The 24598-nt window shown below is 41.5% G+C and overlaps 1 protein-coding gene across 10 annotated transcripts in view; it reads left to right on the plus strand.

Annotated features, from left to right (window-relative positions):
- Positions 1 to 24598, plus strand: part of LOC118120436 (mitogen-activated protein kinase kinase kinase kinase 4) — an 87599-nt gene continuing 63001 nt past the window's right edge. For 5 of the 10 annotated variants that reach the window (XM_035175357.2, XM_047342682.1, XM_035175361.2 and 2 more), the window contains exons 1-2: positions 2 to 287; positions 527 to 592. In XM_035175357.2, the coding sequence (XP_035031248.1) occupies positions 231 to 287; positions 527 to 592 (123 nt within the window). In that variant the 5' untranslated portion in view covers positions 2 to 230. Of the gene's footprint in view, positions 288 to 526; positions 593 to 24598 lie in introns of all 10 variants that reach the window. The other 5 variants (XM_047342681.1, XM_035175356.2, XM_035175360.2 and 2 more) reach the window with 3 other exon arrangements.

Consider the following 24598-nt stretch of genomic DNA (forward strand, 5'->3'; position numbering starts at 1 on the left):
GAGAGAGAGAGGCTCCGGTAGTCGCTCGGTATGTAGCAGCGGCGGCGGCAGCGGCAGCAGCGGAGCCTCGCACCGGGATTACAAAGAGGGAAAAACACGTCTGGGACGGAGATCACCACCGGCGGGATTAAGTCTAAACCCACCCGAGGATGAGACTCGCCCCGCGGGCTTGAAGGAGAATCGAACTCACGCCGCTATTCCGCTGATTTAGCTCCGCTTTTTTTACGAAAATGGCGAACGAGTCTCCGGCTAAAAGTCTGGTGGACATAGACCTCGCTTCCCTGCGGGTGAGTGCCTCTCCCCCGGACATGTATACCCCACAGATCCGCTGATTTTACACAGGAACCATCACACGATCATATAAGAGGAGGCGGCTCCTCTTTGTCTTTATATCCGCTGGCATGGGAGGCCAGAGAGCCGGGCTCTGCCGGTGCACACATCCAACTCACCCCTATGTAATTAGGCTACAACAGGGAATCAATTAATTACATCCAGTAATTCACATTTGTCTGTTTTCTAAATCCAGGATCCTGCTGGGATCTTCGAGCTGGTGGAAGTAGTGGGAAATGGCACCTATGGACAAGTGTACAAGGTTGGTGTGTGCCTCATCTCTGTATGTGTGTTGTGTGTGTGTGTGAAGGCGGAAACTGGAGCACAAACATACATTGATGTCCCCCTCAGTCTCAGGTTTATTATAACACATCCCCTCCTTCAGCGGTGCAGTCTGGACTGGATTATCTCTCACTGCTGCACATCCATTTGTTATTTTTTAAATTATATTTCACCACCATCATCCCTGTGCACCCACTCTGGTCCCAAGGAGGCTCCTCCATCCTCCCTCCCTCCCTCCCTCCCTCCATCCTTCATCCCTCCTCCTCCTCTCATCCACACCCCAGTAAAATATTCCTCCACATACTGCACGCGTTGCTTTGCACTGACCAGTCCAGCCCCATCCATGCATGACAGCCCTCACCACGCTGACTGACTTGTGCGCCATTGGGTGGGCGGTGTTACATTGCGCATTTGTGCACATCATTGCCCAGCAGGCCTCCCGCCGGAGAGGCTCTCTGCTGCATTTATAGGGATAGGCCTGTTCATCCCATCACACACGCACACACGCACACATGTACACACTCACACAGTGGAAAAGGCATTTGATGGAGACCTGGTGCTTCTGCCGCCTCCATCAGAGACGAGCAGCGACATCATCCTGCTGTTGCCTGGTAGAAACCAGAGCAGATGGAAAGAAGAGAGCTGCTGGATCTCTTCCTGCGAGACTGGGCTATTTTATATCATTCTGAAATATGCAGCACTCGTGTGAGGAAGTGTGTATTTTGTGTGTGTCTCGGTGTGTCTGTACTTTCCTGGTGTCTGCTGCAGGAAAATGGTTTGTTTGGACTTAAGTCACGTTAATGTCACAGATGGCGGCAGTGGGAACTGTCTCCATGGTAATGACCTGGAAGCTTTCACACCATTGGACGGCTCCACTCGTAGATATTTATGTTCCAGAACCTGCGAATCAAAGCTGTGATTGGCTCTCGTTTCCTTGTGGCTGGAAAAGAGACTCATGTGAACATTGAAAACCTGAATTTACCGTTTGCTCTGCGAAGGTTATTTAACATCATGGCTGCCTAAGTTATTATAGGTTTAATTCAAACATAAATATTGAGGTTTTGCACTGAGCGCTGGTCGTGTGATGGAGTGGCTCATGTGAGGTTTAAAAAGTCAGCATATACTGGTTTAATTAGCTTTAATCCTCGACTTATATGTGCAAATTTGGGATTATCAGATTTACTTACCACTTGAATGTTGATGCTTGTTGTATACACTGCTAGATATTGAATCATAGAGAAGTCCTAGTATACAAAGATGGTCTCCACTTCCTCACACTATTCAGAAATGAAGCCAAAATATCCTGGGTATGAACACAGCCCTAACCCACAGAGTCTGTACAGTAGCAATTGGGGAATGGAGTCCCTGTATTTAGGCCCCGCAAATACATGTGCCCGACCAATCATGAGCCAGTCTCAGCTGTCAATCATGATGTTTCAACCCGTTTCTATAACATCAAATAACTAGTTAAAACCAAACTTTTCAGAAATGGACATAGTGGACGTAATGTTTTTAGGAGTCATAATCAGACTGTGCTCTGTCACGTGTCTTAAAACAATGTGGACATGTAGACATAGTTAATTTTGCTCTTGCACTGCAGGTTATGGGCTGAGGCTCATGTAAGCTATGTGCAAAGTAAATAACATATAATCTCGTGTCCTCCACATATGAGGAGCCTTTCAGGTCTCGGAGTGGATTCTGCTGAAGGAAATGTTCTCCTAACTAGTGCAATGAAAAAATGACACTGACTCTTGGTTGAGTGGACGTCGCTCACACATGATGATCAGAATAAACCCAGCATGGCACGAGGTAGAGCTCAAACCTCCGCTAAGGCCCAACAGTCCACTTGAATTCAATCAAGCTGCCCCAAATTGCACAAACTCATAGATATCAGTCCTCTAAATATGCACAGTCAATTTCATCAAGATTGATGAATTATTCCCCGGGTAATTGGTAATCCTTTCTTTCTTCTACCATGTCTTTACACATCTTTACACCAAGATTTGTGGAAATTTTGTTCAGTAGTTTTTGTGTAATCCTGCTGACAAACGAGCAAACAAATAGACAGGGGTGGAAACATCCAGGAGTTTGAGCAGCAATGTGTTGACAGCTGAACAACCTGGTTTTATAGTCTTATTATTATTTAACACATGTACAACGCGGTGTCACTGTTCACAAGACAGTGTGAAGGTCTACCGCATCTGTGCCGCCGAGGATTTCACAAGTGACCAGCAGCACGGAGCGAATCCACTGCCGAGACGAGTGTCACGTTGAATCAGATTTTACAGTCGTGGACAATGAGGCCAGCCCCGAGGCCAACCTCTGCGAACGTCTGCCGTTATCTCACAGAGAAACGTCTAATGATCATAATGAAGCCCAGTAATGGCGGAGTGGATGCACTTGGTCAGATATTTTGTGTTTGGGTACCTCTGAAATCCCATCCTGATTGGCTTTGAGGTTTGCTCCGGTTTGTTTTATTTGTGTTTAATTCTGGTTTGGTGGAGGATGAATGCGTCTTTCATTTAAAGCGAGGGACAAGTGATTGTGGGAACGCTCAGATGCACTGGAACATAAATTAACCTTGACATTTTGAGTTTAGTTCCTCAGGATTTGGTGAATCATAACCACGTGTTCCATGGCAGTTTGAGTGAGGAAGAACCAAGGTCTTCTTTTTTAGTTTTTAGTTTTTTCTTCCCTTGTCTGCGAAGTCTGTCTATTCAAACATCTGACTCAAAAATGTTTGTGTATGTGTTTGTGTCTGCACATGTGCACTTGATCCTAAACTCTTACCGATTTGGTTCGGGCTTCTCAAGCTGCAGAGTGCGACTCGATGCAGCTGTGCGCTGACAGCAGCTGTTGGGATGGAAAATAAAGTAGAAGAGAGGTTGGGGGGGTAGAAAGAGGTAGAGAGATATAATAAGGAAAAGAGGAACCACAAGAGAGAGAGAGAGAGAAGCATTCACCCTTTAATCACCAATGTGTTTTTGTTTAGTTGCCATTGAGAAAGGATGAAGGACCTTGATGACATCCACATTGTTTTGAAAAGTTCACATTGAACCCATAAACATCTCAAACTGGTTTTCACACGCTTAAAAAAACCCAACACATTGTCTTTGATCAAGTTCTCGAAAATTTTAACTTTTTTAAGTGCAAACATCTGCCTGCATGTTTTATGCATTTCCATTTACTTATACTCGCGTGGCAATCTGCCTCAAGACTAGTTCATGCTCGCCGTTCCTGTCCTGCTGCGCATGACGGCAGAAATGACGTCACATGCAACGTCGTGCTGCAACATTTCAGCTGGTCGTGCACTTATAGCAAACTGGAGGAAACAAACTATTAACTACTAGCAATGACCTACAGTATCTATTGATAGAAAATGCATCTGCAGTTTGGTAGCCCTATGAAATTGTTATTAATGAAGTATAAATATCTATACAATGTTTAAACTTATCTTTGGGTTTTAAAGCATCAAAGCATGATGTTTAAGGCATGAACAAAACATGAATTAGTTAATTTAGACAGGAGGCTATTCAAGAAAAAATACCTACCCAATTAATGTGACTGAAAAATGAAAATGAATTCAAACAAATGAATAAACAAATGGAAGAACCTCAGCTTCATTAAAGAGGTCGAGGGTCACAGTGTTTCCGTTTCCATTCAGCAGTGGGAGGTGAAAGAGAAATTAAATTAGAGCTGAAAGAGGTAACAGGAATTTTTAAAACTCTGGGGGTGAGACCACACTCAGCATGTGGGGCTGGGAATCCCCCTCTCTGAGGAAATGGTTTAACCCATTTATGACTTACCGAGCTTCTCTGCTCCAAACCACAGCTGCAGCTGCTTCAGCCTCACGGAGACGGCCTGTGTTCAAGTTTACAAAGTTTACAAAACGAGGAAACAAGCCAAACTGATCCGTTTTTTAAAGGTCCTTGAACAGAAAGGTGAAGTTTGTTAGCTCTCCTCTCGTGGGTGGCGGCGGAGAGCGCGGGTGAATGTTTGTGAGGAAGTAGTGAAACGGCGGAAGTCATCAGTCTAGTGAGGAGAAGTTGGTGGCTTTGCTGTGATGGTGAGATTAGAAAACCACAACCCGGCTTCCACACGCAGCGTCTCCGCAGTTCAGAAAGTGACAACTTGATGCACCGTGTAAATCCTGCTGAGTGCATGTGGTGGGATTTATCTTCTAGTGAAGCGTAACAAATATTTATTTCTTTATTAGATGTACTATATTATGTTTATGTACTAATTTGCAATTAATGTGACGATAAATGTTGTTTGGATTATTACATTCAAGATTTAATCTTTAAAATAAATAAAGGTAAAATGGAGAAAATCTTTCTTTCAAATACAGAAACAGAGATATCAGTATCAGAAATGTTCTGCTCCCTAATATTGGCATCAGCCCCCAAACATCCATACTGGTCAGGCTCCTGTGTGAAGGCAGATCCCTCCTTCACTGTCTGATACACTGTATTGTAATCATAGCCCTGTAACCATTTCAAGTCAGTCATTTAAATGGTATGAGATGATTTCTCAAGGCCTTTCTGAAAGTTTACCAGGGAAACTTCAGTGTTAGATATCGTGCACTGCAGATGAAGGCTGAGTGCCCGTGTTACTCAATAACCACCAGTATGACTTTTTTTTAATGCTGATGAGTTCATTTTGTTGTTGATCTCAAAGGAAACCAGTGAAGAGAAGTAGCAGTGGGTGTGATGTCATACTATTGCTTAGATCTGATTAGCCGGCAGCAGCAATGCAACTATTGATTATCTGCCTCATCGGAAAGCCTCATATTCGAGGAGCTGGAAACGGGAGATAAAGTGAAAATGATGTACAGATAAAAAACAGCCGTTTAATTTCCTCGGCTTTTCTTCATCCTGACTTTATCACAGGAAAGATGCTTGTTGTTTTTCCTGTTGTCTGGGTGTGGCTCCTCCACCAGCAGCCACTCATCAGCAGAGCAGCATCCCTGCAGCTCCCTGAGGAAACGCAGCGCAGCACTTCACTGAGCGCACGCCACATCTGTCTGGTGCACGTGTGTCTAAGTGCACGTTATGAGCTTTCTACCTCACAGTGTCCACATCTGGAGCTTAAGGAACATACATGAACCATAGAACTGGAATAGGTGCAAAACAATAGAAATTGTGTTATTGATTGAGTATTTCATTGACATGTTGATATTAACACATCTGGTTAACACTCTATATGCTGGAAATTGACCTGTTGTCTAAAACAGCTCCAAAGAAAGACTTTCAATCCTGCAATTTTCTTTACTTATTTTATCAATCAATTGACAAGTTATTGATTACTTAAGTTAAACCATGTGTCCTCTTGTGGTGGCTCTGCAATAAAAAAAAAAAATGGCAAACACTGAAAAACTTAAAATAGTCTCCAGTTTTGGATTCTCGTGATTGTCGAAATCAAGGCTGCAACTTTTAAATAGTCTAAGTTTTAGAGACTAAATTACAAATATTAATCCATAACTGCAAAATATGCAATATATAATTATTTAAAATTTAAAAAGGCTTACATTTTTATGTTTTAGAAGAAGAGTCGAATTAAATATTGACAGTTTTTTGTTCGTTATGTAATTTTTTCAGCTTTAGCATCTTAAAAATAACACTCAATCTATATAAAGAAATAGGTATGTTAATATAATAGATACTAATAATAGACATATTTTTAAAATCAATCAAATTATTAAGTATCAGCAGAAATCAGTTGTCTTACAATAACACAATTTCTATTGTTTTGCACCTATTCCAGTTCTATGGGAGGTATTTATAGGCCGACTCCCCCTCTGTAAAGTGGAGGAACTACAAAGCTGTCATAGGGAATAGACTCATGCAAAGCTGGCTCACCAACCTTCCGGCTATTCAAACTGGAATGTTCGCCGTGTCTGCTGTGACCTTTCACGGCCCAGGAAATGAAGCACGGCCACGACTAACGACAACAGCAGTGGCTGCGGCGGTGGTAAAGCAAGCCGGGTCTCCACCGGGAACTTTTCTTACACAGTCCAAACTTACTGTGACCTTCCAATCAGAAGAAGTGGAAGCTCTGCCACTGATAGCAGCAACAGGAACTCGGCTGTGTCACGATTTCTCATGGCGGAGTTCTGTGTGTCCACCCACTTGTGTTCAGTGGCAGACGAACAAATACTGAATCTTTTAACTTAACACCAGACACCAAAGTGATTTTTCTTCAGACTGCATAATTTTCTGACCAAGATTTAAGAGCTGTGAGTGCAAGGATCTGGAAACACTTCAGATTTGATCAAAGCTGAGCTTTAAACGCTTTTCTCCGATGGTTTTAAATGTTTATCACGACGTCTTCTTACAGTTCCAGCTGCTTTTTAGCGCTATTTATAGCGTCAATGTGGTCAAAACCATCTTAGTAGATTGATCGCTAGAAATACCGATGCACAATTTTAGATGCGGTGTTTATCTTGATTAAATTGCTCGATAATGATCTGACCTGTTCATTCGTCTTAATGCACAAGTCAGAAAAGTTTCAGTAAAGAATGGAAGCTGCAAGACGTGAAGTGAAAGAACTGCCTGTGCATCTACAGCAATATGTAGAGCATGATAGCAGATATTATATTTTGACGTTTTTATTGCAAAAAAAAACACAAATACACACAAATATCGTAGATTACAGAAGTTATAACACCGATCTTTGTACTTGCACAAATGCCACATTCTTTGCTAAAGAGTGTGTTAGGAGTGACCAGCTCTGCCTGCTATACAGTGAAGTTAAAATTAGACACAGCCTCAGACAGTATCTGGGTCATGTTCTTTGATGCTCACTGTGTGGACTGATGCAGTGACTCTGCTGCTGCAGCTGCTGGTGATCCTCTGTTCATGCATTCACACATCAGCTGCAGGATTTCTGTGTTTTGTTTTCAATTTGTCATCTTTTTGACATTTTATTCGTCACAGAGGCGTTTTTATTGGTATTTATTGCTCTTTTTTTTATACAAAAGGTAGAGAGAGACACATTTAGCTCTTAACTCCTGCAGGGTTTGTTCTTAGGAAACAGTTAAACGGCCCCCATGTTATACTTTTTCTGCTTGACCCGCAGTCTAAAACTTAGAGATGTTCCGGTACAATCTTCCCTTCGCGATACCGATTCTGAAACCCTGGACATGATGCTGCAAGTTTACAGTAGGAGCCTTAGATCACACCAGTTTTGAGGAGAGGTGAGAAGAGTTTTCCCTTCTTCCTCGTCTATCAGCCCACCCAGCCACTCAGGCCTGCTCCTGAACCTGGTGGAAGATGGGGGGAATCCTCTCCCACATTTTTTAAGCCTATCCTGGATGTGCAATGCAAAGGTCAGGATGCTTCCCTGAGAAGAGCAGTAGCCCAGAGATGTTGGGATTAAGAAGTTGAGGAAGAAGGCTTTAGCTGGGATGGACTGGAGTGGTGGAGGAGGAGGAGGAGGAAGTGGAAAAAAGCAGCACAGGAAGCCGAGGTCGTCTCTCCTTCTCCTCTTCCTTCTCTTCCTCCTCGACCCTGGTCACGTGCCTGTCGGGGACGAAGAGGACGTTGATGGTGGGTGGTTTGAAGGAAGGCGGCTGTAATCCCTCATCATAAGACGGCACACGCTGAGAGGAAGAGGAAGCAGTGATCAGGATAAAGAACAAGATGTTTTAAAAATCATTAATCAGCTGCTCTTGAGCTGTCCTGCACTTTTTAAAATATGTAATTACTCAGTTTTTTATTTCGCACAATATTATTATATCCCCTGTGCCTGGCAGAGAAGATTCATCTAATGAAATAGCGGATTGGGTAAATGTGTGAAATTAACTTTAAAGTATTATTATTCCTGCGTGATTTAAAGGTTGTCACAATCCATCTGTGGCATACAATTTGATTGTAAAGTTCACACAAATCTTCAGGATCGAGAAAATGACATAAAAACCTAATGTTCACTTTAAACAAAGACTTGTCTCTCGTGAGTGTGACATAATTTATTTATGTCAAGTCAACAAGCTTAGATTTTGAATAGATTTTACTTAAATTTATAAGGTCTTATTAGCCCATTAAAGGTTCAAGCTCTAAAAGTAACAACGCTGAAACTAAAAAAGGTTGTAAAAGTACATACTCACATTATATATGATGTTCAAAATGAAGTTAGCTATTTTATTATATCTATTGTTCAATAAGAAAGCAAAGCAACAAACTAAACATACAACTGGGTAGATGAAGTCACTAATTGTTATTTTTATAGTACAGCATGTTGCTGAAATAATTGGTCTATGAATCTGATTAGTTGAATGACAGGGAGCAGTTAACTTGAAGTGTGTTATGAAGCACAGATGCCAAACATTCATTAGTCTCAGCTTCTTTAATATGAGGATTTGCTGCCTCTCTCATTTTTTTGCTGTGCACGTTAATTGTCATTGGATTCTGGACAAAAAAAACCAATGAAGTAATATACTTTGAAAACTTTAAAAAATATATATATTTCATTCGCCGAAATTAATAAAGAAACAAAACAAATGTTAATGGACATAACAGGTACAGGTGGCTACAAGTTTATCACAATTTGTTTTTTATTATTTTTTACTTAACATCATTACTAGAAAAAAAAGTATGAAAATATTTGATTTAGTCATACTTAATTTAATTTAATTTTACTATCCACTAAGATTGAAGAGCTTTAACACCCATGAGATTCTGGAAACTTCACAGGAGTATGTTGTGGAAAACCTTCAGCCAATCTGTAAAAAAGGAACATTACCTCAGAACTTAAAATTGGAAATGATAACGACAGCATCGTTTCTGTGTTTGTTCTTCTCTATAAAAACTCTTCACAATTAACAAATGACCCCTTCTTGGTGATCATGGTTTTGTGTCTGCTGGCTTCTGCCGTGACATAACTCCCAGTCTGTGCTACTGTGGTGTTGGCTGGAGCTGTGGACACATGCAGACAGTGCAAACAGATGGTTTGTTGTTGTAGCTCTGAGGCAGTGATGCTGAAGGGACTGAGAGTATTAACAGCTCCTCACTGTGTCTGTTGACTGAGACATTTTCTTCGGGGAACAAGAAACCAAAGAAGAAAGATTTGACTAAAGCTGCTTTCAGACTCGCACACAAGTCCGGACATTTTCCTGAAATTTTCGAGTCGGGTGTTTGTGTGAAAAATGTCTGAGTGAGCTCATGTGAGCAGGAATACAGAGGAACCATACATGTAGAAGACGTCAACTTGGAAAGACGACGAGATCAGAGAGCTTTTGATGATAAAAGCCAACTCTGGTGTAGATGTGCTGTATGTGATTTCCCAGAATTTATACATCATGTCCTGCATCCTGCTGTTCTACCCAAGCTCCACCCCTCCCCTGAATGTACCGGGCATTTTCCTGTTGTTGTGAACGTGTTTGACCTGAGAACTGAGAACAATCTCCTGCTGTGATCGTAATATGTGAAACACAAAATGCGGAAAACATCCAGAACCAATTTTCCGCACGTTCATGTCTGAAAACCTGTGTACTTTGAAATGTAGCATTTCACATCTCGTCAGATCCATGATCTTGTTTACTTTTTATAGTTTTTCTTTTTAACATTTAACATGTTCATATTTTTAGTAAGTAAAGTATCGAATAAGGTTTTCATTTCTTATCCAACTGCCCCAAACTCCACAGACACATCACTCCATAATCACACCATAATATTTCAGATTAGTCACACTAATCATCTCCACGTCTGCTGCGAGGAGGAAGAGGAGACGTTGGTGGTGGATACCAGACAGCAGCATATTAAAATAACAAAATAAAATTTATTTTAGCAATGGAACTTCTTTTTCCCCTATGATCGACGTCAGTCTGTAAATTTCAGTCGAATGTCCCAGTCTGACTGACCTGATTTCTGCTTCCTCTTTTTTCCTTCCTCTTCCTTGTCATCTTCCTCTTTTATGTCGTATCCTTCCCTCTATTATGTCTCCTTTTTGTTCCTCATATGTCTTTGACTGCTTTAAAAAATCCAAACAAACAAAGCTGTCATTACTTATTGCACGTGACACGTGCAGTTGAATTTCCATTATATTTGAGTCTGTCCAGTTTACGTCAGTTAGTAAAACGGGACCTTAACTCTGCGAGGGTTTTCCGTTTGATTCCCATTCTGCTTCGATAATTCTCATGGAGCTCTGAGCCCTGTGTTTTTATGTCACTGTAGTTTAAACTGTGAGATTCATTGTTTCTCATTATACATATTTGTGGAGGAGAGCATCCGGTAAATTCCTGAAACTTTGAAGTTGAGGTTGTTTCGCTGAGTGGAGAAGATGTTGTAGGTCTCAGGGTTTAATTCAGTTGTTTCTGGCTCCTGTTACGGACAAACATCCCTTTGTGTTCGCTCTCTGCTGCTTTGCTGCTGATGTCCCACTGACCAGCAGACACAAACAATGCAGGTTTCTAAAATCCAGCTTCACCTACGGAGAGCAGTTTCTATGATTAGTAATATTCCAGTGAGATGGACAGATGTTTGTTTTGGTTCCAGCTTGCTGAATATTTCCTGTGTGTCGTATCAATCATGTTAAAACTGCTGACGAGTCTAAATACTCGATGTCCATGTGACCAGAACTGAAATCCAGACAGAGAAGTCTCAGGAAAACTTGACTATGTTTCAGGAAAACAGATCATTCAGAAAAAAAGAAGAGCCGATCCATCTGATGTTACAAATCAGATGGGTCGGGGCGCAAGATAGAAGAGACAAGACGGGTGTGTTGCTTCTTCGGTCTCCTTTTCGGAAGCAAAATGAAAATCAATGTGAATTTATATTACTGAACATTTATGTCATGTCATGTTTTTTCTACTACTTATTTTGCTCATATCTATTTTGTGATTTTTGACAATCTTTTAAAAACTTATTTTTTTTCTTAATCTATTAAACTTTCTATCTATCTATAGTATCTACTGCTCATTTTTTTTAAACGGTGAATTTGGTGACGTCATGCTCGCCGAACTGCATTTTGGTTCAGTTCACTTTCCTTTCTGTGCAGCAGAAGTTGAGAAAGTTTCAGTCAGCCAATGGAATCGTATTTATGCCCACACAGGTCCTGCTTGCATGGTATGGTCAGAACAAAAGTCCGCTACTGAGCGGGAAACTGCGATTGGTTGTTGTCGTCAGGCACATGCACCGCCAAGTGGTTGTGTGTGAAGTGCGCAGTAATGTCAGCCGCCCTGTGGCTCGTCTTGTTTTCTTAGCATTTTAACTATGTTGATTAAAAACAGTAAATCCAGTCTTCAAGTTAAAGCGGGACACCAAAGTAGTAACTGTTGGGATGTCTAAGACAGAGTAAAAAATCATGTACAGTAAAATTGTGGCGCCGCTTTACTCTAGAAATGTCTTTTAAGTTAAAGTTGTATCTAACCATCATGCTGGATCTGGTATTTAGTATTTTTATGGTTATTAATAATATTGAAATCATAACATGTAGCAAAACTAATGATGGGAAATATTTTTTTTTGAAATAAAAAATGTATATCTTCACACTATTGATCTGTTCTTTCGTTTTTTTCCCCATCTTTGGGTTTGAGCTTGACTAAATAGTCATGTCATGAGTGTGTACACACACACACATATTTCCAAGGTCAGAGCAACAGTCATGTCCCGTTTTTCTGGATTGGTTTTATGCCTCACTCTGTCTCTGTCTGTCTCTCTGTCTGTCTCTCCTCTCTCTCTCTGTCTGTCTCTCCTTCTCTCTCTGTTGTTTCTCTCACTCTCTCTCTTCCCAGGACCCCACCCTTATTGATTTCCCACAGCACTAGATAGCATCTTGTACAACAGCCCCTTCATACTGTTATCTGTGACCTGCCCCTGTCTGATTACAAACCCACTGAATGCCTCTCTGTTTAGAGCCAAAATGGCCGCCACCTGGGTGCCTCGTGCTCTGGTTGGGGGGGGGTTTGGGCTCTAGTTATGTGTGCATATATACTTTACTTTTATATGTTTAAGAAATGGGTGTAAGTTATAATCACTTGTTGTTTTGTGTAGTCAACTGTGTGTCCTCTCTAACTTATACACTGAGCAGAATTTATCCTGATTATCACGTGCTATTATAAAATGTTGTTATCCAGTTTAACTATTCAGAGAAAACAGAATCATACAAAAGAAAAATATAGAGAAAGATAATATTCACATTAATAGACACATCATTCTGAACACCCTTTTGTTTTTACACAACATATATTACACTACCTTATTATCTAATTGCAAGATTTAATTACATTTTAAATAAGTTTAATAGCTTTATTCTGTTTTATTTTTATTCTGTTATTTTGTAACTGTATGTTGTAATACCTGAATTTCCCCCATGGGGATCAATAATAGATTATATTGACATATTGATGTAAGCACGGACATAAGAAGCCTGCACAGTAAATAAAAACATAAATTAGTTTGACACAGCAAACACAGCAAATAAAAGACGTGCATGAAGCTGTGATTAGTTTGCGTTACGGCTGAATGTAGAGCTTCAGGAAATAGATTATTTTCCAGGGTTGAGACAAATCTTTGGGTGAGTGTTGGTCAGTGATTTTGGGCCCAGTTGGTGTGACTGAACAAGAAGTGGACAAAGTAGCCTGCCAGATAACCAAGTGTTCCTCATGTTGGCTTATTATAGCCCCTCCTCCTGCACGCACGCACACACACACACACACACACTCCCCCATCTGGCCCATGCTCTTAATGACAGTTGTTGGTCTGTCTGAGCTGTCTGTAGTTTAAACAGTTGGACATGGTGGACTGTGTGTGTGTGTGTGTGTGTATGTGGTGTTGGGGGGAGTGGTTACTGTATGGTGGCCATCTGGACATAGAAAACAAAGCTGCTAATGGATGGGTGGGGGCTATTTGTCCTCTGTACAAGCTTAAGCCGAGTCAACGTTGTTGAACTGAGGGAGAAGTTTGTATCGTAGTTCACAGCTACGTTTTTTTTGTTTAGAGGAAAAAAGTGTGCGGTCAGTACGCCTGTGAAACATCTGCACCACTCATTCGTCTTTGCTTCCGTTAAAAATTTAACGGTTTGTTATTTCTGCAGAAAAATGGTCCAAATATCAATATAAGATGTAGAATAAGGTGCAGAGTCATGGTTCATTTTATACACAGTACAATCCTGCCAAATTAAAGTAGGGTTTATCAAGTATTAGTGTGCGTGTGTGTGGGTGGGTGGAGGCCAGACAGGTGAATGGTCCAGTATCTATCTGAGACGCTAAGCTTAAACCAGATTTACATTAATCTTGTGGCAGATTTGAGTTTGCATAACAACCAAAATATCCCCAGTCGCACTGAAAAGGTCATTTCAGGGATGCCAGTTACTTATGAGTCTGGAGTGATCCAAAACTCAATTTAATATTATATTAAACAAAGAAAAGCAACAAATACACACATTTAAGAAGCTGAATCCATTCTACATGTTTGGAATATCTCTTGACAACTGACATGATTGATTCAAATTTGTAATTGTAATGTACTCAACGAATCAATTAACTAACCTATTGAAAGTGATGGGGAGCTTTGTCCTGAGGATAGAGACACGTAAGCACACAACACCCTAGAAGAAAATGATTGAGATGTTCTGTTGAAAATTCATTTTGACACAGAATTTCATGTCACTATTTAAATCTGTTCTCAGTTGTTTATGAAATACTTACTTTGTTATTATAAACTGTAAGGGATTCGTAGGTTTGACAAGTACACATCACCTGTTAACATATTGAAACCTGTGACTTTCCACTTCATGTTTGCAGTAATCGACAATTTAATTTTTAATTTGATTTAATCTGATGAATATTTCCCACAATAAGCTGATTAATTGAATGACCTATAATTTATCAGAAATTTGTCAATATTGACATCACAGTTCAAACCCCGAATATATATATATATATATATATATCATACACACACACACACACACACACTTGTTGCCGTAGTGATAATAAATCCTGTTTTTTTTCACGGGCTTCTGTAGCTCCTGTCTGTCGTGCTCACAGCGAGGCAGCTGGCTGGGAGACGACTCACAGCCTCATTTGCTTTTGTTTTCATCTGCTTCAAAACACTGTGAGCCGGTCTGAGCCGTCACCTGACCACAGATCCTGCCGCGTGATTGGACCGCAGCGATGAGCCTCGGCCAGCTGATGGGAACCCAGGCCTGTGATTGGGCCAGAGTTTTCTGAAAGCACTTCCTCCTGTAGCCGGGCAGACTCTGTGCAAACTCCCATGAGCACTGATGGGCTTGAAAACACATGTAGGCTGCAGTCGAGAGAGAGAGAGAGACATTTACAGCGAGCTGAGACTGTTAGATGATTCCTGTCAGTATATCAGGGGCTACTGTTTTATTCTTTAGGTTTTAAATTGATGACAATGTTTTACCTGTTGTCACCATAGTGGGTTTAAGCCGAGGTGGTTTTCAGAGAGACACACAGTCCTTCAGCTAATAGTGAATAACTGAAAATAATCTGAACTGAAGCTAAAAGGGTTTCACACCACAGCGCTGACATCCGGGAATAGATCATGAATGCAAGCAGCGTCGTCTCTGACTCTGAGACTGCCTGTGTTACCAGGCAGATACAGAAAATCAAACATACTTCAGAAGTTTGCTCGTGCAGGGGGGGGGAGGCTGCAGGGACCGAGTTTGAGTTGTGAAAGAAATAGTCTTGTAGCTCAGATGGAAGCAGAGGTTAAAATGCAAAGCTAACGGGACTACAACTTTAAAGAATACACCGTTATGTCCTCTTCCAAATGTTGAATGTTCCTTTGAAAACTTAATAACACTTGCTTTGTTGATGTAAATAGATACTTAAAGAGTGACTGATCCTAATGGAGAAAATAAAATCTACAGGATCATCATGCTGGTCATTTTATTTTTTTAAGTCCCATCCAAAACGTGTCTGTAGCATCGAGTACCGGAAACTGCAAAGATGCAGGAAGCCGAATGCCTCTTGTGTGCATCTTCTTAAAGGAGACATGTTATGCATACATTCAGGTTCATTCAAGTAAAAAATGCTCTTATGTTCAGAAAAAGCATCACTTCCATAACTGTCCATTTCTGCACTTCCTCTTTTCAGGTATCGGAAAAAGAAACTCAGGTTTTATAGCCAGTATAGAAGAATTTAATTTAATTTAAACAAAACCTGGCTTAAGGCAGGTTTTAAGGCAGGTGTCAACCATGAATCTCAGTGTTCCTGGTTAGAGTCTGGGTGTGGATATTTTGCGGTTATTTTCGAGCTTCTTACTTAATTTCCTGTCATTTCTGTACTGAGAACTCTCTAATAGCCGCAGACGTCCCGAAAATGCTTCAAAACAACACACAAGCTAAGCATCCTGTTATTCATTCCAATCTTCAAACAAATCTTTTAGTATCGAAACTATAATCAAAGTGCAGACTGTGCAGACACATACAAATTGTAAAGTATTAACCCTCACATCACATACATGCATTGAGACGTTCTAGTCTTCAACCAAACCTCTAAGATTTTGAAGCTTTTGGCAGAAAGTTGATGGCATGGGGCCTTGTTAGTTTTTTTTTTGGACTATGATGCAGTCTTGATGGGATGTAGAACAGGTTTTCCACTAGCTGGAACATCAGTGGTTTGAACCCCGGCTTCTCCAGTCTGCATTCCGAAGTGTCCTTGGGCAAGACACTGAACCCTAAATTGCCTCTCTGATGGCTGTGTCAGCAGCATTGTACTGTAAAGTGCTTTGAGTGGTAGTTAAGACTAGAAGAGCTACATGAATACAGTCTATTTTCCATTGACATTTGCAGCCGACCATAGAATTGAAGGGGGTTCTCACAAAATAGTTGTTGCTTTGGACTTGGGCCCTTTTGCAACGCCCATGCTCTCACCATTGGACACAAACGTATACCTCATCACTTGTTGCCTATCTCACACACACACACACACACACACACACACACACACACACACACACACACACACACACTCTTCTCCTGGAGTGTATGTGCCATCATGGCAGGTTCAGTCTGTGAAAAAGCCAGGTTTTTGTTGTGGTGGTTGTTGTGGGCATTTGTCTGTTGTACGCTTGTTGCTCTGCCCAGAGCATGTTGACAGCAGCTGGTACGCGGGTCATTATAGGGTCAGCTCTGACGGTTACGACCCTCCTACGGCTGTTTTCCTACCAGCCTGTACCCAGTCTTCTGTTCACCAGGTTGCCTTGGAGACTGGTTTGGAAAGTGTTGAGTAGTGCAACACTCTGCCTGAGAGGGGGGGGTGGGATCTGGTGAAATAAGCTGCCGTGTGTGGTGCAGCAGAAATGCGGTGTCTCTTTTCATGTGGGCATCATTCGTTTGGACAAATCTTGACCGATATCCCTTATAATTTGAGTGTACACTGACTTTCAAACCATAATTATTATACCCTATCATTATTTTAATAATATTGATTGGCTTTTACCAAACCGTACAGTTGCAAACCAGAATCATGTTAAAACAGAATGGAGGAGAATTAAGAAAGTTAGAATGATTTCCTACAACATTTTGTTTAGTGTCCTGTTACACCTTGTACATTGTCTAAGATGAGTATAGATCTCTTCTGGTTAGCTTCTTCCCTGCAAAGAAAACACAGAAAAACAGCAACACATTTGTGGGCCGTGTGATTGCATGATCCAAATCTTCAGACCATGACACATGTGAGACGACAGGCACTTCTTAAACCCCGACTTCTTTGCATCAGCACGTCACCTGTGTAGCTGCAGGGGAAGTTGGAGTTTGAAAGAAAAAGAAGGCAGAGCTGCCCGAGGCCGTCAGTCAGTGAACTACGTTAAAAGTCCTCTTCAGCCACTTGGAAATACTTGAGCCATGTCCAAGTCTCTTTACTGACACACGTGGCCAATCTCAAGAACAAGCCTGGGCATGTCTGTGGATAACACTGACTGCTACACCTGTGAGTGTGGATAAGATGCTGGATGTACCGGCAACACAATGATGCTAAGTATGTGTAGCATGTTTTACACCAGACATTTTACAATTCAAGATGCTCTTCTGATTATAGACACATCTGTCCTTTTGCAGAAGAGACATTTTCATGACACTAATAGAAGGTGTGTGTGTGTGTGTGTGTGTGTGTGTGTGTGTGTGTGTGTGTGTGTGTGTGTGTGTGTGTGTGTGTGTGTGTGTGTGTGTGTGTGTGTGTGTGTGTGTGTGTGTGTGTGTGTGTGTGTGTGGCTTTGACCTCTCGTAGATCTCTCTTGATGGAATGCTCTTTTGCCGCAACGCTGCCCATGTGGGATGTTCTTGGGTTTCAGCCCCAAATGTATTTTGCCCTTTGTTTTACGCTGCATCCTGGTCTAAAGTATTTCTCTATATTCTTCAACATAGTAACATGAAAAGGACTTGAACACAGATCATTTTATTTTATTATGAAGCGTTTCCAAGGTTGTTTAAAGGAGTTATGATGCTTTTTCAGTTTTTCTTGCCTCTAGTTTGTCAAATAGAATTTATGGTTTATGCAAAAATACAGCAAAGTCAAAAGCCCAAAGTCTGTGGTAAAAGAATCTCCTCTCCCAACAGAAAACACTGAAGCTCCTGAGACACTTCATCAGATACAGATAGCACACCATCGTGATCCCATGTTACATTTGTATAATATATGGCTAGCTGCTAGTCTAGCATGTTCCCTAAAAAGGCCAGTTAATGCGAGAGCCGACATTTCCTGTGCTTGACAAATCACAACAGAGGGCCAATCGGCCAATCAGAGCAGACTATGAGGCGGGCCTTAAAGGGACAGGAGTGTCAGACAGAGGCTGAAAAGAGGTTTTGCAGAAATGGACAGAATGATGTATGTGTTTTCTGAACATTAGAGCATGTTAATAACACAAATTAGAATTATGAACCTGAATATGATCTTAATATGTCTTCCTTAAGAAAACAGCTGCATTTAATTAATAGTAGCATGCATATCGCAACATTTAGAGTTCATATTTTGAACTACAGTATGTGAGCATTGTTTAAATGCATAAGAAATATGTATTTCTTAAAGTTAAACCTCATTTTAAACCGCTGCTTTATGTCCAGCACATTGTCTCAGGTAGAATTGACTTGTTGGATGTTAAATTTATATTGGTTTCAAAGTCGCCTTTGTTAAAATCTTTACTATTTCCTCTGTGAGTCATGCACTCGCTCTCCCTATAAACTTTTCCTCTTTTTAGGAAACACTCTCTGACCTTAGATGCTAGACGACCTCTCCTCATCTGCCCTCTTGTCACATACTCTCACCATGACAGTACAATAGCATTGATGACAGGTGCCGAGGGCTTCAGTGTTTGCTCTCTGTCCTTCATACTATAACTTGTCCTGCTTCGGAGAGGCCCCTGCAGAGCTCAGAGGTCCGTCACAATTAGAGAAGTCATAAAAAGCCAGAAAAACAACCCACTGAACATCTGGGAGCTTTTTGTTATGTGAGACAGCACTTTATGGATTCATGTGTCAATGAGTTTGTGCAAAATAAAAAGAATGATTTTGGAAGCGTGCGATACTTGCATTTGTTCTGATTGTGAAATATAGCAAAACTTATTTGAACGTTTTTCTCTTCTTTTGGACTTTGAGCAGGATAGTTACCTCTGAGACAAACTTTCGATTTTCGCCTCTGTAAATAAACTCGACCTGACACGACAATAAGGGAAGGATTGTGTGTTTGTTTGTGTGTGTGTGCGTGTATGTGCGTGCATATTTACTAGCGGAAGCATCCATGGAAGTCTGGTACTTATTCAACAGGGTGAAGGACTGAAATAAAAGACCTGGATGAATGGAAGATCTGCCCAGTCATAACACACGCACACACACACGCACACATTGCTCTGCAGTGAAATCACTCTGTAATCACTCTTGTCCTATCTAACTGCCATTACCCCCCTGCCCCCTTCTCCACCACCACCATGTGATTTCAACCAACCCTCCGTGCCCACCCTCCCCCTCCCTGTTGTTTGATCCCATGGCAACTTGTGAGGCATGCTGGGATTGCTGTTTATTTTTGGCCACTCAGCTGATGAGCTCTGCAGGGCCTCAGACAGGAAAAGGTTAATGCTTTCAGTGGAGGCTTTAACAGCAAAGTGGTGCCTTGCTTTTCTTTTCTGCCTCTTTTGGGTCAATAGGTTTTAATGGGGCGACCTCCAGTATGTGTCCTGTGTGGTTGTAAACCTGTTGTGTTTGGTGGTTGCAGCCGCAGGTCTGAGCAATTTGTGACCTTTCGCCTCAACCAGAAACGTAAACGCTGACTTTGTCTTTTAGTTTGGGGTCCAATGAACTTTTTGAATGTTGCTCACAGAGATTCTGCTTTACTTCTATGTTTCACCCCATTTTAACAGCATCAAATAATTAATTAAAAACTTCATGGAAAAAATAAACTCAAAAATAGCTTTGTGATAACAACCTAAAATGACACAAACCCTCTTTAGATACATTTATTTGACGTGTACTTTACTAAATAGTTTGGTTCATGCCCCATCTGCTAATATGGAGGAGGTCGGTGTTATTGCCTATACTTCAGCCAGCCACCAGGGGGTTACGGAGTTAATTTGGCTTCACTTTAAGGAGCTTTCATGTCATCCATCTTTACAGTCTATGGACCATTGGTATATTCTAACAAGTCAACCCTGTTTCCTGGGACTTTCACACAACTGCAATCTCAAATATGTTTCGTCGGCAATATAATCACTATCTGTGTTACATTCAGAAATTATGTTTTGCGTGATTGTCGCTCAGGTAGAGCAGGTCGACCAGTAATCATGAGAACGGCGGTCAGAAACTCTATCTCCTTGAGTCTGCTTGACGAAGTGTCCTTGGGCAAGACACCAAACCCTAAATTGCCCAGATGGCTGAGCTGTCACTGTGTGAATGGGATGCGATATATGAATGTGTTTGTGAATGTGACTCCTAGTGTAGCGCTTTAAGCAGTTGTTAAGACTAGAATTACCATTTTCAACAATTTTTCAGAACAAGAAGCCACACATGTATTAATATCTAAAGGGATTTCAGTGAAGTTCTTTGAATGAGCCATGTTTTGAGGCTAAAGTTGCTTTGAAGGGATTTTTTTTCCATAAGCCAAAAATACATTTCTGAGGCTGATTTAAAATCTGGTTATATTTCCTTTACGGGAGTATGGTCAGATTTGAGGATAACGACTATAGGCACCAAATATTCAAAGTCGCTTCAAAGCAACATTTTTGGATTTGCTTCCCTGTGTTTAGTCTCCTAATGACTCAGGGCTCGCTGTCTGGATTGAAGTTCCCTTCGGCAGGGAGGGTGTCTGTTGTGGACATGATGGTTCCAGTTGTCTCTCTGCCTGCCATGCTGTCCCGCTGTCACGCCATGTGGGTTGAGGCGGCAGCGCAGAGGGCATGTGGGTGACATCATTCCTGAGGTTAACAATGAACCAGAGGCAGACGGATGCCGGGTGGATGATGCAAGTCTGGTGAAAGCCCACCTGAGTGGAAACCTGAGGACCCGAGGAGGATTTACCGCCGCTTCGCTGGTCAGAGGACTCAGACGCTTCCTGTCTGTCCTCTGCTCTCCTCCGCTGTTGTAATCCCAACTCTCCTCTCGCCGGCTAAATAAATCATACCTGGCTCTCCAGCGTTGAAGTGGCTGAGGGTTTGTGTTGTCAGATGAGAGGAGCCAAGGCTGTGGGGATAATCAGGCACAGCAGAATGGAGCAATTGATAGGTTTTTTCTTTCTGAGTCAGAAGGCAGGATCGAAGGCACAACCCTCTTGCTGTGAGGTGATGGTGCTGACTACTGAACCACTAATCTGCCACTTAATGTGACCAAGTCCCTGGTGCTTTAACAGTATTTAAAAATAATAAAACAATATGCTACCCTATCAGTTAAAAACAGGTTGATATGGACTTTGTGTGACGGACAGAAGTCATCTGACTTAGTCCTCTTACAAGGCTGCACATGTGGTCATGGACAGGCTGTGAAAACAAATATCCATTTTATTGTTTTTTATGTTGTCACCATAAAAACAACAAAATGCGTTATTCTCTTGGGTTTTATTCAAATTGTGTGTCCGAGTCAAGAAAACCTCTGCCAATGAGGTTAGGTCTTTACCCCTGTCCATTTGTTGGTTGGTTAGTTTGCCTTTGTCTGCCCAGAGTTCAACGAAAGTTAGTAGAAGGATGGGACATGGGTGAAGAAAGAACCTATAACATTTTGGGGCTGATCCAGTAAATTTGAAATCACTTTCTTTAACAATGTGAGATAGGGCATTTAGGGGCAATTTTCCAATTTCTCAAGTGTTGGATCTTGATGAAAATAATAAGGAATATTGATATCTGACTGATATCTACAAGTATGCATACTTTGCAGCGGAAACAGTAATACTCTGTCTCTAGCAGCTTTAAATGGGGTTTTATAAAGGGGAAAGCTTTTTCTGCCGCTGTACAATAATACATTTGTGGGGCAGATTCTGAATCGACATTGTGAGATAGGGCCCTTGGCGGATGTATTTACTCTACGGAGTGCAACTTAAGTTATTTAATAGTTCAATGAGTAATGAAAATATTTCCTTGGTTGTCGGCAGCCTTGTCAAATGTCTCTTTGTGTTGTGCATCATTCAACCTTGATGCAGACTCCAGTTTTTACTGTCCCTCCAGAGAGAGGACGTCTCCTGATCTTTTGACTAGCCTTTTCCCATAATTCCTGGCTGTCTGCAGTCACCTAATGAAGCAGAAAGGCCCGCAACAGAGGCTGCCTGTAACTCATTTGTCTGGAGGACACATGGATGTGACTTCCTGTGGCTGTCCATCACTCACTCACATGTCTTTTCAACACTACATACCATCAGATAAGAGCTACAGCTGCAGGAACAATATCACCCAAGACAAAACCAGATGTATTAGCATCAATACTGTCTGGGTGAAGCTGGAAGTCCTCCCGTTTGTCTCTGACCTCATCCCTCTTTATCTTCCTGTGCTGTCCTTTCATTTTCTCTCTCCGTCCCTCTCTCCCTCGCTGTAGGTTAAATCTCTATGCTGCCGCACTCTATTTTTAGAGAGCAGAAGCAGAGATGGATTGTGGGTCAGTATGTTGAGTGGGAGGAGGGGCCGCTGCTGCGTGGCGCATCACAACTCGCATGGCATCATGTCTTGAAGGGAAAAAAAGAAACATGTTTGCTCGAAGAAGAGGAGTCTATTTTTGGAAAACCACAAGTAAAAACACATTAAAATAAGAAAAGAAATGGACGGAAGTCTTTATTCAAGCTTATGTGTATTTATGCTTATGCTGAATATACACCGACACAATAACCAGCCGACTGTACCTGCCAAATGGCCCGTTGTGGCCTGTTCATGTTGACAAAAGGAAAAGGTTGGGTGGAGCTCAATCCAGGTCAGCAGGCGACGCACTATTTTTAGAGTTTTGGAATCTTTTCGTGCAACTTTTCAAACATATGAATTTAGACGTCACAAAGACAATTAACACCACAGCTCGACAAAATATACCAAGCCCAATGCACAAATAGATGCACACACAAGAACAAACAGAGCAACAGGAGTGAAAACAACACTCTGAGGGTGGGTGTAGTGTTTGTTGTGTGGTTCTAGCAGCACGGTTGGTGTTTTGGATGTGTGGTTCCATTAGCAGTGCTATGAAAGTGGCTAATCTGAGCCAAGTCGGCCTCTTCCCTTCAGTAGCTCAGCTCACCCAGCAGTGAGGCAGCGTTTGTGCACTTACTGTTTACTTTAGGATTTGACTAAATCACTCATTAGTCCTCATAATCCCATAGCTTTGTGCACAGCAGCTCTATGGCGCTTTAAAGAAGCATTTTCACCCACACAACTGAACTGTACACTGTTTTTGCGCCGTGCCTCGGTTCTGCTCTGAATAGTTTTCACTGTGGCTGTTGGATATGTGGTCCTAGTTCTTTGTTTTGAATCCCCCACAAAGGCCTTTTCACTGCACCTAGCAAAAGTCGTAATGCTGTTCTGGGCCAGAGCCAGAAAAGAGGCCATTGTGGATGAGATTGACACAGCTGTACAGGCTGCTGAACTTAATTTACTTCATGCCGAGTCTCTCCTCTTTCACCAGATTTAGGCTTTAGTATTTTTATTTACCTGGGCTGAAACCTGAGTTATCACGGAACAAATGTTCCTCAAAGATTTCTGGACACGAGTAGCCGTTTCAAGATCATAACAATATGGCAAAGTTAAGAATTTAGTGAGGATTTATTTGATCCGAGAATAAGTATTTATGATAAAAAATCTGTCAAGACATTTGACATTTTGACCAAAAAAGGTTTAATACCCAGCCATAACGAGGCCTGAAACATTTTAAATTCACAGGCTACTTTGCTTGATTGAACAGCTTCTAGCATATTATGATCATACCCGCTCACTTAAGTTGTGTAGTGCAAGAATAGGTTTGGAAATCATGGATCATGGAATCACAGAGGCACTATTGTTCCTATCACAAAATGATTTGGAAGTGGCTGTTTTAAGATAGTGGCTCAGTGGTGCAGTGGTTGGCACTGTCTCCACACTGCAACAAAGTTCCTGGTTTGAACCCAGGTTCCGCCATGGCATCTCTGTGTGGAGTTTGCATAGTTTTTTTCGTCCAGGGTGTACTCCGCCCCTCGCACAATTTTAACTGGGATTGGCTCCAGCCCCCAGAGACCCTCAAAATATAAGCTGTGTAATTAATGGATAGATGGATGTTTTTAAGGTAAAATAGTTGCATGATGTTGCTTTAAGGTGTCGCCTGTAGTCTAAAATTCATATTTCTTTTTTGAGGTGTCAAATAGAAGCTCACCTCCTCACTGCCAGCTGCAGATTTTGCACATCTAAAGGGATTCGTTATTTATTCCTTGTTGAGATTTGTTTTGTCACAAAAGATTGTAGTTCTCTCTTTACTTTGAGGTGATATGAGATGTTTTAAGCCCTTTTGAGGATTTCAGTGCCTCTGTACTCATTTACATCTCCTTTCTATCACTTGTCTAAACAGAGAAGAACTGAGAAGCGCTGAACAAGAAAAAGGAAGAGCT

This window comes from Hippoglossus stenolepis, chromosome 13 (assembly GCF_022539355.2).
Source record: "Hippoglossus stenolepis isolate QCI-W04-F060 chromosome 13, HSTE1.2, whole genome shotgun sequence".
In the NCBI taxonomy this organism is placed as follows: domain Eukaryota; kingdom Metazoa; phylum Chordata; class Actinopteri; order Pleuronectiformes; family Pleuronectidae; genus Hippoglossus; species Hippoglossus stenolepis.